Source organism: Castor canadensis, chromosome 14 (genome assembly GCF_047511655.1).
Source record: "Castor canadensis chromosome 14, mCasCan1.hap1v2, whole genome shotgun sequence".
NCBI lineage: Eukaryota > Metazoa > Chordata > Mammalia > Rodentia > Castoridae > Castor > Castor canadensis.
Genome location: NC_133399.1, coordinates 101,258,214 through 101,272,281, shown reverse-complemented (window position 1 = coordinate 101,272,281; position 14,068 = coordinate 101,258,214). Strand labels below are relative to the sequence as shown.

At 40.7% G+C, this 14,068-nt stretch overlaps 1 protein-coding gene across 2 annotated transcripts in view; it reads right to left on the bottom strand.

Moving 5' to 3' along the window:
* Xpo7 (exportin 7) overlaps positions 1-12,943 on the bottom strand; it is an 85,509-nt gene extending 72,566 nt beyond the window's left edge. For both annotated transcript variants that reach the window (XM_074055127.1, XM_074055128.1), the window contains exon 1: positions 12,896-12,943. In XM_074055127.1, the coding sequence (XP_073911228.1) occupies positions 12,896-12,928 (33 nt within the window). In that variant the 5' untranslated portion in view covers positions 12,929-12,943. The remainder of the gene's footprint in view (positions 1-12,895) is intronic.
* Between the last annotated feature and the right edge of the window lie 1,125 nt (positions 12,944-14,068).

The window sequence follows — 14,068 nt, the reverse complement described above, 5'->3', positions numbered from 1 at the left end:
AGACAGATGTGAATAAAGATGAAAGAAAGCTGAAAAATGGGAAATAAAACCCAATGAAATAAAGTTTCAAAAGCTAAATTAAACAGTTTAACAATCACATCTGAAGAATGATTTAGTAAACTAAAAAGGGAAATTTGTGGAAATTGTCCAGAACAGTAAAGAAAAATAAAGCCATGAAATGTAAGAAAGAAGCTAGGACAAAGAGGATTAAGACTCCAACATATGTCTAAAAAGGCCTCTAGAAGAGGGTAAGACAGAGAATGCAAAAGGTAGCGGAATTTCGAGAACTGACAAAAAACATGAAACCTCAATAAATGCAACATATATCAAAAAAGGACAATAAAAATCAACCTACCCACATACTTTGTAGTAAGACATGTAAAACAAAGAGACAATCTTAAATAGGAGGACCACATAATATATGTTTTCCAAACTATGATGCTTTTTGGCTGAGACAATGCTAAACCTGACCCTAAGAGAACAAGAGTAAGTTGGGACAATTCCAAACTCTCTCAGTGAGGCCATGCAGTCACCCCCTAGAGACATGAAGAGAGTGGCGGCAGACTTGCCAGAAAGTGGGCATGGTGGCACACATCTGTGATCCTAGTCAGTTTTTGGGAGGTTGAGGCAGGAGGAGCACTAGGTTCACCAGCCTAGGCTATACAGCAAAACCCTGTCTCCATTAAAAAAGACAATGTTGACTAGGTGAGAGAAAATAAGTACTGTTTTCTTGTCCCAGGTATTCTGGATAAGGGGATACTCAACCCCTATAACTAGAGTAGTACTAAGAGACAACATATCATCTTGGAGAAAAATGGTAATTTATTCAAATGAATCTCCATCTATTAATGCAAATAACCTTATTTTAGTTACACCATTTCTCATGACCTAATTCTAACAAATAGCCAAACTGAAAACATATGAAGTTGTTTCTTCATTATTCACAGACAATTGTGATCTACGTTATGGTATACTTTCATTTTTATTGCTACCACAATCCCCTCTGCCCTAGCCCCTGCAACTGAAAATTAGAGTTAAGAGATTACAGTTTCCCTCCTTGCTTTTTCCATTTATTTTATGGAATGGGTATTTTAGTAAATTATTTGCATCTCTGAAAGTCTGGTTTGAATGCACATATAGCAATCCACCCTATTTTAGTTCTTGCTAATGGATCTCTTTACTCTCATCTTCTCCCTTGGCCCACTGAGCTTCAGCCAAGATAGGCTTCCAGGTCCTCTGGAGGGGAGTTCTTTCTCCCCTCTGGGCCTTTAAACTTGCCATTTCTTTTTGTCTGGTACACTGTTCCCTTTCTTCTCTCAATACTCAGTTTTCTGGAACTAGTTCTCTCCACCTCTTTTCTTCCTTGTGTTCTTCCCAGTTTGTTAGTATAATTTGTTGAACATTCATAAGCACTCTGAAAGCAAGGACCATGTCTATCTTGTCCTCTGCTTAATCTCCAGTATAGTACAACATTTGCCGCACAGAAGTGAAATATATAGATGGGCTCAGTGGCTCATGACTTATCTAGTAAGGAGGCAGAGACTGGTAAGATAGTGACCCAAGGCCAGCCCAGGTAGAAAGTTCATGAGACCCCATCTTAACCAAGAAAAGCTGGGTGTGGTTAAGCACACTAGTCATTCGAACTACTCAGGAAGCATAGATAGGAAATTGAGCTGGCCCCATCCCCAAAATAACTAAAGCAAAAGAGAGCTGGGTATGTGGCTGAAGTGGTAGAATGCCTGCCTAGTAAAGTGCAAGGCCTAGTGTTCAAACCTCAGAACTGCCGAGAAAAAAGGAAAATGAAACATACATTTACAAAACTCATTTGCCTATCCTACTTTTGCCTGAATCTTTCTCAAGCCCATTTACTTGTACTTTTTCTTTCATTGTGCTAACCACATAAAAAAATTAAAATTTCATTGGTTGGAAAAGATAAAATTCTTACATTCTTTATATGTGTGTGTGTGTGTATATAAATATACATCTATTTAGCTACTTCAAACAAAGGGCATATTAATTATTTTTACTGTATCACTGCACCCAAGATTCTTTCTAGTTTATAAGTTGTATTATTCATTAGTTTGGTAACAGTACTAGTCTGATTAACATGGATGTGTAGTAAACTTACTGCATTCATAAATGAAACATTCTAAATATTCAGCTATGGGTAAACAAAAACAGATTTGATAGAGAAATGTTAACTAGCTTAAAATGCTTTCTTAAAACACCCACAATAAAAATATATTATTCAACATGAAGCAAGCTACTGCTGTACTTAATTAAAATAGCTCTGTCTCTGTTAAAAAAAAAAAAAAAGGGCAAGGGGTCCAGGGCAATATTCCAACATTAAACAAACTTGCCTATGTGAGGAACTAATGATTTCTGTATCACTGATGCTTCAAACTACAGGAATTTTCATATTGTAGCATATATAACAGTAAAAAAAACACTAAAATTCAACAGAAGGAGAAGGAAGAAATTTCAATTGCCTTTTCTAAAACCTTAGAATGTGATGTGTGCCTATGATCCTAGCAGTAAATAGCATACCCTATGGAAACACATCCTTGATTCTCTAATAGGGTCAATGCAAATTACAGCCAACTCTCCTTGAATGCCTCCATTTGGATGTTATTTCTTCATACCTGTATATTACAGGTATCAACAATGAACCTATAGTTTCTGAGACTAACTGATAGCATACTGAGACATAGCATCTCCTCTGGCCTACTGACTTACAGTCTCACTACTGATGTGAACATTTAGAAGTTAGAAAGAATGAAAGAGGAAATTGGAATAAAGGAAGAGGATAGAAAGTCACTACTTGGAGTAAAAATCCACAAGAAAACTTCTCAACTCTCCTTATCTCCTGTCCCATGAGAAAACCCCAAACATTGTATGTATTCCTTTAGAAGGCAACAAAAAATCAGTGTAAGAAAACTCACAACAGAGCATTTAAAGAGAGAAAGATAAAAGCATTCACAAATACTTAATTTTAGAACCCTGTACTTTGATTCAGAGAAGAAAAAAAAAATCACAGTTCCATGTTTACTTTCTGATAAAAAAAGAGAAATATTACATGTTTCTTAAGAGGCTTTAGTATACATGACACCCCACCCCACAATGCTAGTTTTCTCATTCTGTGGAATTCATTTTTCCCTTAACAGGGCTGTAAAATATTAATTCACTTTTCAAGTTGACCCTACTATCTGATTTATGAAAAAATACTTTCCAGGAACTTATTAAGTCAGCAAATAAGGCAGGTTAGGCAAACTACGAGATAAATAGATTTAGAAGAATCTTCTAATAGAAGATTAAATAGATAACAGAATTACTTTTGGCTGCTCCAATAATAAAGAAACTTTTAAAAAGTATTAGTGGTTCCAGTAGTCAACATTGTATGGTTTACTCAAATTCCTAAAAATATAACTTCTTCTTTTTTGCATTAACTGCAAACCAATCAATTAAGTCATGCCAATTTCATTGCTGATTGTCACAAGCAGCTTACTCTTGTCAATGATAACAGAATCTGAGGCTATTGCAGCAAACAAGCTCAAATAAAACATAAGGGTTTTACTCAAGTCTTTTAGTTGCTATAAATTAATCAGAAACAAGATGGGTATGTATTGTGGCCAGTAAACATTTTATGTATTTGTAACATCTGAAGGCTACTGAAATGGTCTTCACTATGAAAATGTGGGTTTTAAGATGGGCATGGTGGCATTTGCTTGTAATCCCAGCACTTGGGAAGTCAAGGCAGGAGGAGCTCCAGTTTCAGATCATCTTAAGCTCTCAGCCAGATCTTGTCTCCAAAAAAAGAAAAGAATGGGTCCTAACCCAACTTGGTAACAGAAAAACAACTGCCCACCATACATCTCCTTTTGAATATATTCAAGACTGTCCTTACTCTCTTTTTCAACATCTTGTTCATTTACTCCATTCAGCAGCCCAAAAATGTGGGAGCTTTTCTTACTTTATACATTCAACTGTCAACAGTCCACCCAGTGTAACTTTCTTAACATCCATCTTCTACTTTCCATCTGCACCACCTTATTCCAGGCCCTGATTATTTCCAGTATAGACTACTGCTTCACGTACTTCGCCTGCATCCAGTTTTCTCTATCATTGCTTAGTAATTACTCTGTCACTTCTGACAGGCTCTTTGTGTTCTGATTCCTTCCTACCATTTCATTCTCATTTCTCACCTTGCTTGCTCCTCTTTATTTCCTATAGAGAAGTCATATTTGCTTTTATTTTCTTGGGAATGTTCTGAGGGTCATACAACTTTGTTTATGGTACTCTCTGCCTGGTGTGCTTTTATTATTTTGGAGAACACCAGGTCTTTTTAGATCTGGCTTAATCATCCATCACCTGAAGAAGCCCTCCCTGGCTCTCTGAGGAAGGACTGACAATTGTGTCTCATTATGTTTTAGGCATACATGTGCCCTATCCCTGGTATCACCCTATACCCTTACTGGCACACCTCTGGCCACTAAGATCCTTCAGCACAGATGCTGTACCTTATTCACATTTATAGTCTTACTGCCTAGCAATCTGGATACAGAGCTAATAATAGAAAAAAATTATTAGACATATGACTGTCTACTGATGTGTGTACCTAGTCACCAAGATGATAATACCATTCTAATCAATACCATTCTGTTACACTGCAAGTAGGTAACACATTTAGGGTACACATAAGAGACAAAGGTCAGGTGGGGAATGTGACAAGCTATGTTGGGAATGGCAAAAGCTATTTTAACATGTACCTTTCTGGAAGACTGTAACATACCCATTCATTCATTACACTTCCTTACACCTATACATAAGAATATCACCAACAGACTCATATGTCACTTTCCCAAGTTAGCTGGCGCATTCAGATTCCTACTTCAGTAAAATACTTATTTCTAGGATTATTAGGAAGATACTGACAGTAATGAATCACCTAAAACTTACTAAACATCTCTGTCTTAGCAAAATAATGATGACATAATATTTTTGACAAAGAAGCGAATGACTATTTAATAATGTATTTATTGGCCTCCACTCCATTATTTAGAATCATTATGCCTGCCCATAAAAATGGAATTGCTTCAGTTTTCAGTTAAGGAATACTTAAATCTCAAAACAGGCCATTTTAACCCCTTTAACTCAGACTATTTCTGGGTTATTTTCAATACTAATGCTATCACTATGAATAACTTTAGGGTTAATAATATTTTAAAATTACAAAGAACCAAGGGAACCAAGATTGCTAGTATGATATTAGCACCTTGAATAAGTGATTTAATAGTTTACTAACTTTCTCAATAATGTGTCATATTATTTATAAATCGGTCATAAATATACAAGAATTTTAGAAGGTTTGCTTTGGGAAAGAATACATTAAAGTGTTTTTCCCAGTCATTAAAGCATTAATTCCTATCAGTACAACTCTCAATTTCTTTTGAATACAGGGCTTCTTCCCATCCCTTGGCCAAAAGAACAGAACATATTATAGGCTTACAGCATGAACAGGAAGTAATCTTAAGTAAATCATTTAATATATCCACTTGCATTCATACACATTTGGGAGGATGAGGATCCAGCTTAAAGGAATGCAATTCTATAACCTATGTTCCACTTCTGCTTCTAATCTCTTTGGCTCCCTAGCAAGTTCTTATTTTAGGGTAGCACTGTCCAATAGAAATTTCCATGATAATGGAACTATTTTGTATCTATTCTATGTAATATAGTAAGCCACCAGTCCATATGTGCTCTGTGATGCATGGTTAGTGCAACTAAAGAACTTAATTTTTAATTTAATTAAATTTGCAGAGTGACATATGGCTAGTGTTTACCATGTTGGACAGTGCAATAGAGATCCCAGAATGCCATAGCCAATAAAATGTATCAGGCAGCTTTTGAGTTTATCTGGTTCTTGCCAAACTGGGATTTGGTTAGAAACATACAAGATTAGTCCCCACCTCTCCCAAAAGTCAGGCAACAGATGTAAAGGCATTTCTCCACAGATGATGTACCAGGAGTCTGCAAACTGTTTATGTAAAAGATACCCTCAACTGAGGATTCACTTTATAATTTTACAATATATCTAAATCTTTCAACAGTTTCTCCAGTCTTTCAGGGATACCAGATCTTTTAATCAACCTATTTCAGGAAAAATCCCATCACTATTAGCTCTATAATAATGCCTAGCTTAATAAAGTGACTGTGAGCATTAAATGAGGTCATGCAAAGGAGCTAAGAGTCCAACTACTGCTAGTGTCAAGTGTCCAATGCTGCCTTCTCAAGTACACTTTTCCCACTGGATGGCAGGTAAGTGCGAATATCCGTGTGGGCATGTGTGTAACATACATGCATACGTGAAGTAGTAAAGAGCCAAGGATACAAATGACAGGTATACTTAGGACCTAGCATTTTACAATTCCTCTCCTTCTCCCAGGACCTTGATACATGTCACCCTCCCCCGGTACTACTGTCATCACACTGAGAATTCCCTGCTACTGAGTCACTATACATGTGAGGAATGAATTGTATTCTTCAGATAAACTGGGATGGCAGAAAAAAAGTAATGTAGTAATCATCCCTCATTCAGGAACATATTGACAAAACCATGGTCTCATTACAAATTTACAACTCCATAACCCAGACTTGTTATCATCTTCCCAATTGAATGGAAGGCCCCTCAAAAGTAGAAGGTTATGTCTTGTACTTTCAGGAGTCAAGGGTCACATAGCAACAACAGGACGTGGGGAATGCTTTATGGTCATCACTATTAATCATTCTCAATAATCTAAGTCAACACCTAAAAATTCAGTTTGTGTGCAATTGTCCAGGGCTATTAATTGTGACCTTGAGCTACCCTTTGAAAGAGGTCAAAAGAGAAACATGTTAAATCAGCTTCTTAATAAATGTGAACCTTTTCATCTAAGAAGGAACCTATGTTTAAACTGCAGTTATAAGTTTCACTAATGGTCTGAAACCGTAAGCAAAATGTATAGGTGTGTTCCCTTTCCTCCTTACCAGAGAGTAGTAACAGTTTACATCAAAAAAAAAAAAAAGTAAAAATCTCCTCAAGGCTAAAGAACTACTTCTCTTGCTGGCTTTGAAGTTAAAACTCCCAAGTTACTTAGCTTGAGTTGTAAAAAAGCATATTTAAAGATTAAATGACAGGACAATAGTTATGGGGTGAGAGTGGAGGGAATGCTTGAGGGGCATCAAGAGGACTTCTGAGGCGCTGATATTGATTTGGTTTGGGAACTGGTTACAAAGGGGTGTTCACATCGTCAAAATCCACCAAGCTCAACACATCTGATTTGTCTACTTGTCTGCAGGTATATCATATTTCAGTAAGAAGTTAAAAAAGAAAAAAACAAAGATGGGTCCCTTACACAGAGCAGGTATCATTAGAGATAAAAAAAAAAAAAAAAAAAAGAAAGAAATCCTTAAAAATTATGTACTAGGAAAGGCCAGCTTGGTGAAGAACTGAAGTTCCTGCCAGGAACTCAGGCCCTCAGTCAAACCAACAACCTATAAGGAATTGCGCCTGCCAAGGAGCACGGGTAACTGGAGAGCAGATTCTCCATCCTCAAACCTTGAAATGACTTCAGCCCGCGATGACAGAGACTGTAAGTGAGACTCTGACCAGGACCATCTAGATAAGCCACTCCTAAGTCCCCAGCCCTGAGAAAATCTGTGAGATAATAAATGTTCGGTGTTAAAAGAAAAAAAAGACTGCACTTTTGTAACACTATCTTCCTCCCACATACTGACGTGAGCAAAGAGCTGTACCTGCAGAGACATTAACTTACTGGTTTAAATTGGCAACTCTCCCTTTTTGAAGGGCTGTGGCACAATAATGCTTCCAAAAGCCAACTAAGACAGAAGAAAATACAGCTGGCAATTACGAACGCCAGTTTCTGCATCAAATGGGAGGTAATTTCCTCAAAGATGCACAACAGGGGTTTTCTTGATGCTTCCTTCTATCACCTCCATCTAGATTATTCTATCATAGTAATATATTTTTTACTGCATAAACGTTCGAATGATACCACATGCATATATACATCTCTGAGTTTTTCTCAAAGTTTTTCTCACAAGAGAAAATACACCAAAGTCAGAGTTATTAAGTAAATATAAGTAGATTATTTGCCTGACAGAGTGGTACATGCCTGTACACCCAGCTACTCAGGAGGCTGAGACAGGTCAATCACTTGAGCTCAGGAGTTCACAGCCAGCTTGGACTCCCTATCACAAACACTGAAATAAAACAGATTTATTGTTTGTATAAATCCACAAGAGAGAGACTGGGGTGGAAGTGAGGGAAGGGATACAGACATTCCAATAACTATAATTATGTCATAGTTATGTTATATTCCCAACATAAGTGTAGCATGTTTTCAAACCCATGTATTCACTCTTGTATCTACATTTGTGCTTTGAAGCCTGCCCAAATGGAGTATCAGACTGACACTTTGCCTTCTGATTCCAGTGTCTTTCTCATCCTGCATCCTTTGCACATGAAAGGATCTTGCACACATTAAGCACGCTGGTACTGTATTAGTTTAGCTGGAAAAAAAAAGTTACTAAAGTTATGGTTTTTCCATTAAAATTGTCAAAAATTGTACAATATTCCCTTTTCAAAATGGACTACTAATATATATATATTTATACTAATATAAATGTATATTATCATTTCTTTGCACATTAAAAAAAACTGAAATGACAACTATCACTTCTGCTATATAATCAGGCTAAATTTTTGCATCCTGTTAAATTTTAACCTGCCAGCTGTAATGATTTTTCCTAACTCCCTAGAATTACACTGGCAGTCAATATTTAATTACTGCACCTGAAATATAAAACAAACCATGATGACTTTGAAAACAAGTGTTTTGTTATTACTGTTATAGTATAGAGCCCAGTAAATAATACTTTAAGATTCTTTGTATGGCCCAGCATAATGTAATAAACCCAACAAAACCTCAGAAACATTTTTCATTTCTATTACATGCTTAATATACTTACATATTAAACAACATATTTAATATACAATTAATCACATTATATTCCTGCCTTTTCTTTTCAAGCTCCTGAATAGAAGCTAGCTCTATTAAGGCTAACATGATCCTCTGAATCTTTTTCATTACTACTGCTCACTGGGTTGTCTTCATCTTGAAATAACTAGCCAGCAAGGGAAGACATTGAATCTTCATTACCTTCACTTAACTTTACATTTTCTTTTTTTAATGGAAGGGGGTAACCCAGGATAACTACATACAAATGAGCTTGCTATTTTCCCCAGGCAATGCTTTATAATCAGGCCACTGACAGATAAGGTCATTTAAGACCAAGAGTAAGAAAACCATTACAAGAAGCTGTTAAGACCACTCTTCTAAAGATACATAACTATGGCATCAACAGAGCCAATAGACAAACCAAGTATTATAAATCTTTTATAACTAAAGTTTCATGGCACCTAAAAATCTTCCATAAACCCCACAACCTCAGAAGAGAAACGTCTAAAACTTCAGCATGAGAGGACCTGACAAATCATGCACTTGCTTAGCAGCAAGTAAAAAAACTGCTCACCCTGGTGGTTCAGAAAAGTACTAGATATATAACAATTCAACTATTTAGTTCTACATGTACAGCTTTCCAATAATCACTGTCTTAAAGACTCCTTTACTAATTGCATTATAAGAAAAGTGTTCCTCTTTCAATGCACTGCAGGATGGTCTTTATTTTCTCATTCTACCTAGGGAAGGGTGCATCTTTTTCATGGGAAGGTTTTCCAAAACAGTAAAGTACCACCTTAGGGTCTGTGAGTATCCCATACTAAAAGATAACTTGGTGGCCTAACAAAAAAAAGCACTATGTTCCATTCTCTAAAGAAAAAAAATTCACTCACAAACTTATTCTGTTGAAATAAAGATTACTAACCACTAATTTAGAGCAACATATTACCGTTCTTTTAAAAAAACAACATATATATATATATATATATATATATATATATGAACACTGATAAGCATGCCCTCCTTTGTTCTGAAAAGTTAATCAATTCCTACTTCATTTTATTTATTTTTGAATGTGTGGAAGAAAAAAAATTTCCTTATTAAATTAAAAATAAGATTGATCATCCTTGGAGCAAAAATACTATCAAGATTGCTTTGATGCTTCCTGACTTTGTAATAATTAGGAATGATAACCATTTTGCTTGGAAAATGTGGGTCATCCCATCAAGAGATATCTTTACAGGAGACAGGACAGGTAAGATGCATATGCATAAAAAGTAGTGACTTCCTTGGCTTTTTATTCAAACTATGTTTGGGAATGCTCAGTGACACTAATTTCCCCCCTACTATATAAAGAACAGTAGACCCAAATCAATAGACTGGTCCTTACTTTAAGCAAGTCTCACCTCAGTCTTGTGCTTTGGTTCTGCTCCTTTAAGTGTGAGCTTACCTACTTGTTTAAGATTCAAAAATTAAACAAACAAACAAACAAAAACACATAAACTCCTTCAGGCTTTTTAGAAATGGTTGTTATAAAACTCATTATGATGGCCATCACTTTGTATCAAGTTTTACTGCTACTTCTGAATTAGTGCAAGATACAGTCTTGGAAATACAAATCTTGTGATCTTCCACTTGTGGTTAAATTTCTTGATATGATGTGTCCTGATACTCGTCCTTCACACTCAAAAGATCTACTATACCAATCCCTGGCCTGGAAAGTAAGTCTTTTAATTAGTCTCGTCTCTCCTAATCAAAGAAGCAGGTAGAAGTCACACCAATTCACTTTCTTGTAGACATATTAGGAACAAGATCATTCTTTTTATTTGGGGAATGATGCTACATAGTTTGCAAAATAAAGGCGACACTGCTCTCTAATCTTTACTTCTCAAAGCGCAAAACCTTCAGGGTTGCTTATGTAGAAAACCGGAGGTTCCTGACAATAGATTTGCATTAATAACTGTCATGAAAATACCAGGCAGAAGTCTCAGAGAGGAAAAACTTTACCTAGTTTGCAAGAAACAGCCTGCACTCCACTACTACTGGATTTGCTGAGGGCTGTCCCTTTTTCCGGCCTGTACTATCTTTGTGGAAAAGTGGTCTACCCCAAAATCACGCCAGGGGCAGCTCTGGAGCCGGATCAAGACCATCCCGAGCACCACTGCACCCAACCTTGCAGCTCCCGGTTCAGACACACCCCCTCCACCCCGTGTAGCACAGGAGGTGTGGGCGCTCAACTCCTTCACTGTGGACAGGGGGACGCGAGGGGAGGCGGGCCCAGGCCTCGGCTCCCGTTTCTGAGGACAGGGGCGCTGGGCCCTCTGGGTTGCTATCTGGAGTGTGGGAGTGGGGGGCGCACCCGGGGCAGGGGACAGAGGGCCGGATTGGGTTGAGGGGGGTCTCCCGTACTTGGGGGCGTGAGGAGGAAGGCGGCGGGAAAGACTCAGCCGAGCAAGGTTCAGCAGAGTGAGGTTTTCTTTTTGTTATTCGCGGAGGGACGGCGGTGTGTCCAGGGAGTCCCCGCAGGACAGCCAGCAAGGGGTTTCCCTCCCTCCCCGCCGCGGGGGCACTGAGGACTCGGTGGAGGCCTCGATCCAGCGGGACGACGGCAGACGCCGGGGCCGCGGCCGTGCGCGCCTGCCGCTGATCCTGCCTCTCCAGCGCCGCGCGCGAGGCGTGGGGCCGGGTGGGAGGGGATGGAGGAGGCCCCCGGCCCGGGAGGCGGGAAAGGCCCCGAGCTGCGGGACGGGCGGCGGCTCGGGAGCCCCGAGCGGCAGCGGCGCGGCCTGGTGAACCCCGGGCCGGCTCGAGTCCTGGGGGCCGCGTGCGCCCCGCACTCCACTCCCCACTCCCCGCGGCCGCCCCCTCCCCCGCGGCTCCTCTCACCTGCACATGATCCGCCATTTTGCTCCATTCATGCTCCTCTCCGGCCCCCCCTCCCCCCCAGCGCGCACCTCGGCCGGGGCCGCTGCCGCCGCCGCCGCCGTCGTCGCCGTTGCGCCTGCGCACTAGGGGCCCGTCGCGCTACGCTCGTGGCGTAGCGCCGCTCGGCTGCGCAGGCCCCGGCGGACCCGCCGCGGTTGGAGAATGCGCAGCACCGCTGGGACGGCGTAAAGGCGCGGGCAACGTCAGCGGCCCGGAGACGCGGGGTGGGAGGAAGGAGCGGGCCCGGAGAGCGCGAGGGAGGGGAGCCGGGGGAACAAAGCTTTGTTTACATGGTTTTTAAAGGGGCCGCGCTCGCTCCGCGGGTGGGCGAGCGGACGGGCACTGGCGTGCGAGGTGGCACTGCTTTCCGCGCCTGTGCGCCGTGAGGTCTCCCAGATAGGGACGGAGGTCGGTCCCCAACCGGAGCCTCTGCACCTAGGGCATTCCTCCGCCCACGTGTCCGCGGGACTTGCCCCTAGGCGTCCCTAGCCCACCCGCTGCGCAACTGCTCTAACACCATTCGGCCAATGACGCCCACCTAGGATACTTGACTATTCATTACTTCCCAATACACTGTTCCCGACCTGGCCACGTTTATATTTGTGTCGTTCTAGCCTTCTGTCCCTGTGGACCAGGGCCACGGCCCTGTGATGTGGATTGGACAACTACCCCAATAGTGATCTTGTTTTCGTTGCTTTTTCTCCCCCATAACAGACATGAGTATAGCCACTGGATAGTGGTGTTGACTAAAACATACAGAAGCCACGATTTTAATCTTCCAAAAGTAATTGTTACGCTAATCTGTACTTTAGGCTGCCTCCTGAGAGAGATCAGAGGCTGGGAGAGGTGGTGGTCAGGTCCCCTAGGCTCAGTCGGTGGGAAAGCTATCCCTCCGAGTCCGAAGAGGTCCGGCATTGGTGAGGCCAATTCCAGCTTTTCCCAGTAGGAATTACCTGTATTAGAGAATGCCGGTTCCTGTTTTCCATTTGATTGCATTGGCTTCTATTTAAGGCCCCTAGATTAGATTTTAGGATTTCGAGAGAATTGGTTGTTTGAAGTTGGTATCCAGTGGGGGCTACCCGTGCGATGCGAATGAGGGTAGTAGTGAATTACCCACCATTTCTATTGTGGATAGAGTGGGCTGTGCTGAGCATTCATTTCAACCTCCGTCTTCCTCCTAGTGTGTCTTCCTGGTTCGCAAAGGTAGGACTCCTGAAAACTACATTACCCAGACTTCCCTGTGGTTAGGGCCCTGCCTGCAAGATTGGCTCAGTCAATGAGACTGACTCAGAAGATTTTGGAGGCAGAAGTAAGGCAGAGTTTTTGATTGTTGCTTCTGGCAAGCTTAACCCTGTTAACATTTGTTGGTTTCTGTGCATGTGTATTTGCAACAACTTTCCAGGGCCCAATCATTAGTTCCATGAGTGTAAGAGGCAGGGGTGGCGGGGTCAGGAGCTTCCTGACATGGTATATTCTTGGAGTCGCTACTGGATTCCCTACTCGACTGATTGTGTAGAGATTACACCTTCCTGGTGGGCTAGACCCAAATTTCTGTCTCCCGCCCCAATCTCGCTACGCGCCCCCCAAACACACACACTGTTTCTTTCTTTGTCTTCCCCTTCTCCGTATGGTATCCAACCATTCACCCAATTGTTCAAAAGTAAACACCCAGGAGTTATTTCAATTCCTTAGTCTCTTTCAACCCACTTTCAAGTCCTGTTGAATCTGTATCTAATATATACTCCATACTGGCCCCTTCTCTTTAACTTCACTGCTAACATCCTGGTCCAAGTTACCTTTACACTTGTCCTAAACTCTGCTATTAGAGTCCTAACTGGTTTTCTTGCTGCCCATCTTGCATCTTGATAATTCATTTCTCCATACAGCTTCAGAATTCAAATCATAATGCAGATAATTCATACCCCTGCTTAAAATCCTTAAGTGGCCTCCCATTGCATTTAGAATATTTAGAATTAAAATTCTTGGTGTGACTCAAGAGGCCACTTGATCTGAGTTCATCTCTACTGTGCCTCTTCTTGCTCACAATGCTCAGGCCATTCTGATCTTCTTGCAGTTGCAGTTCCCACATTGTATTATAGACTCTTCCTCTCAGAAGTCTCCTGGAG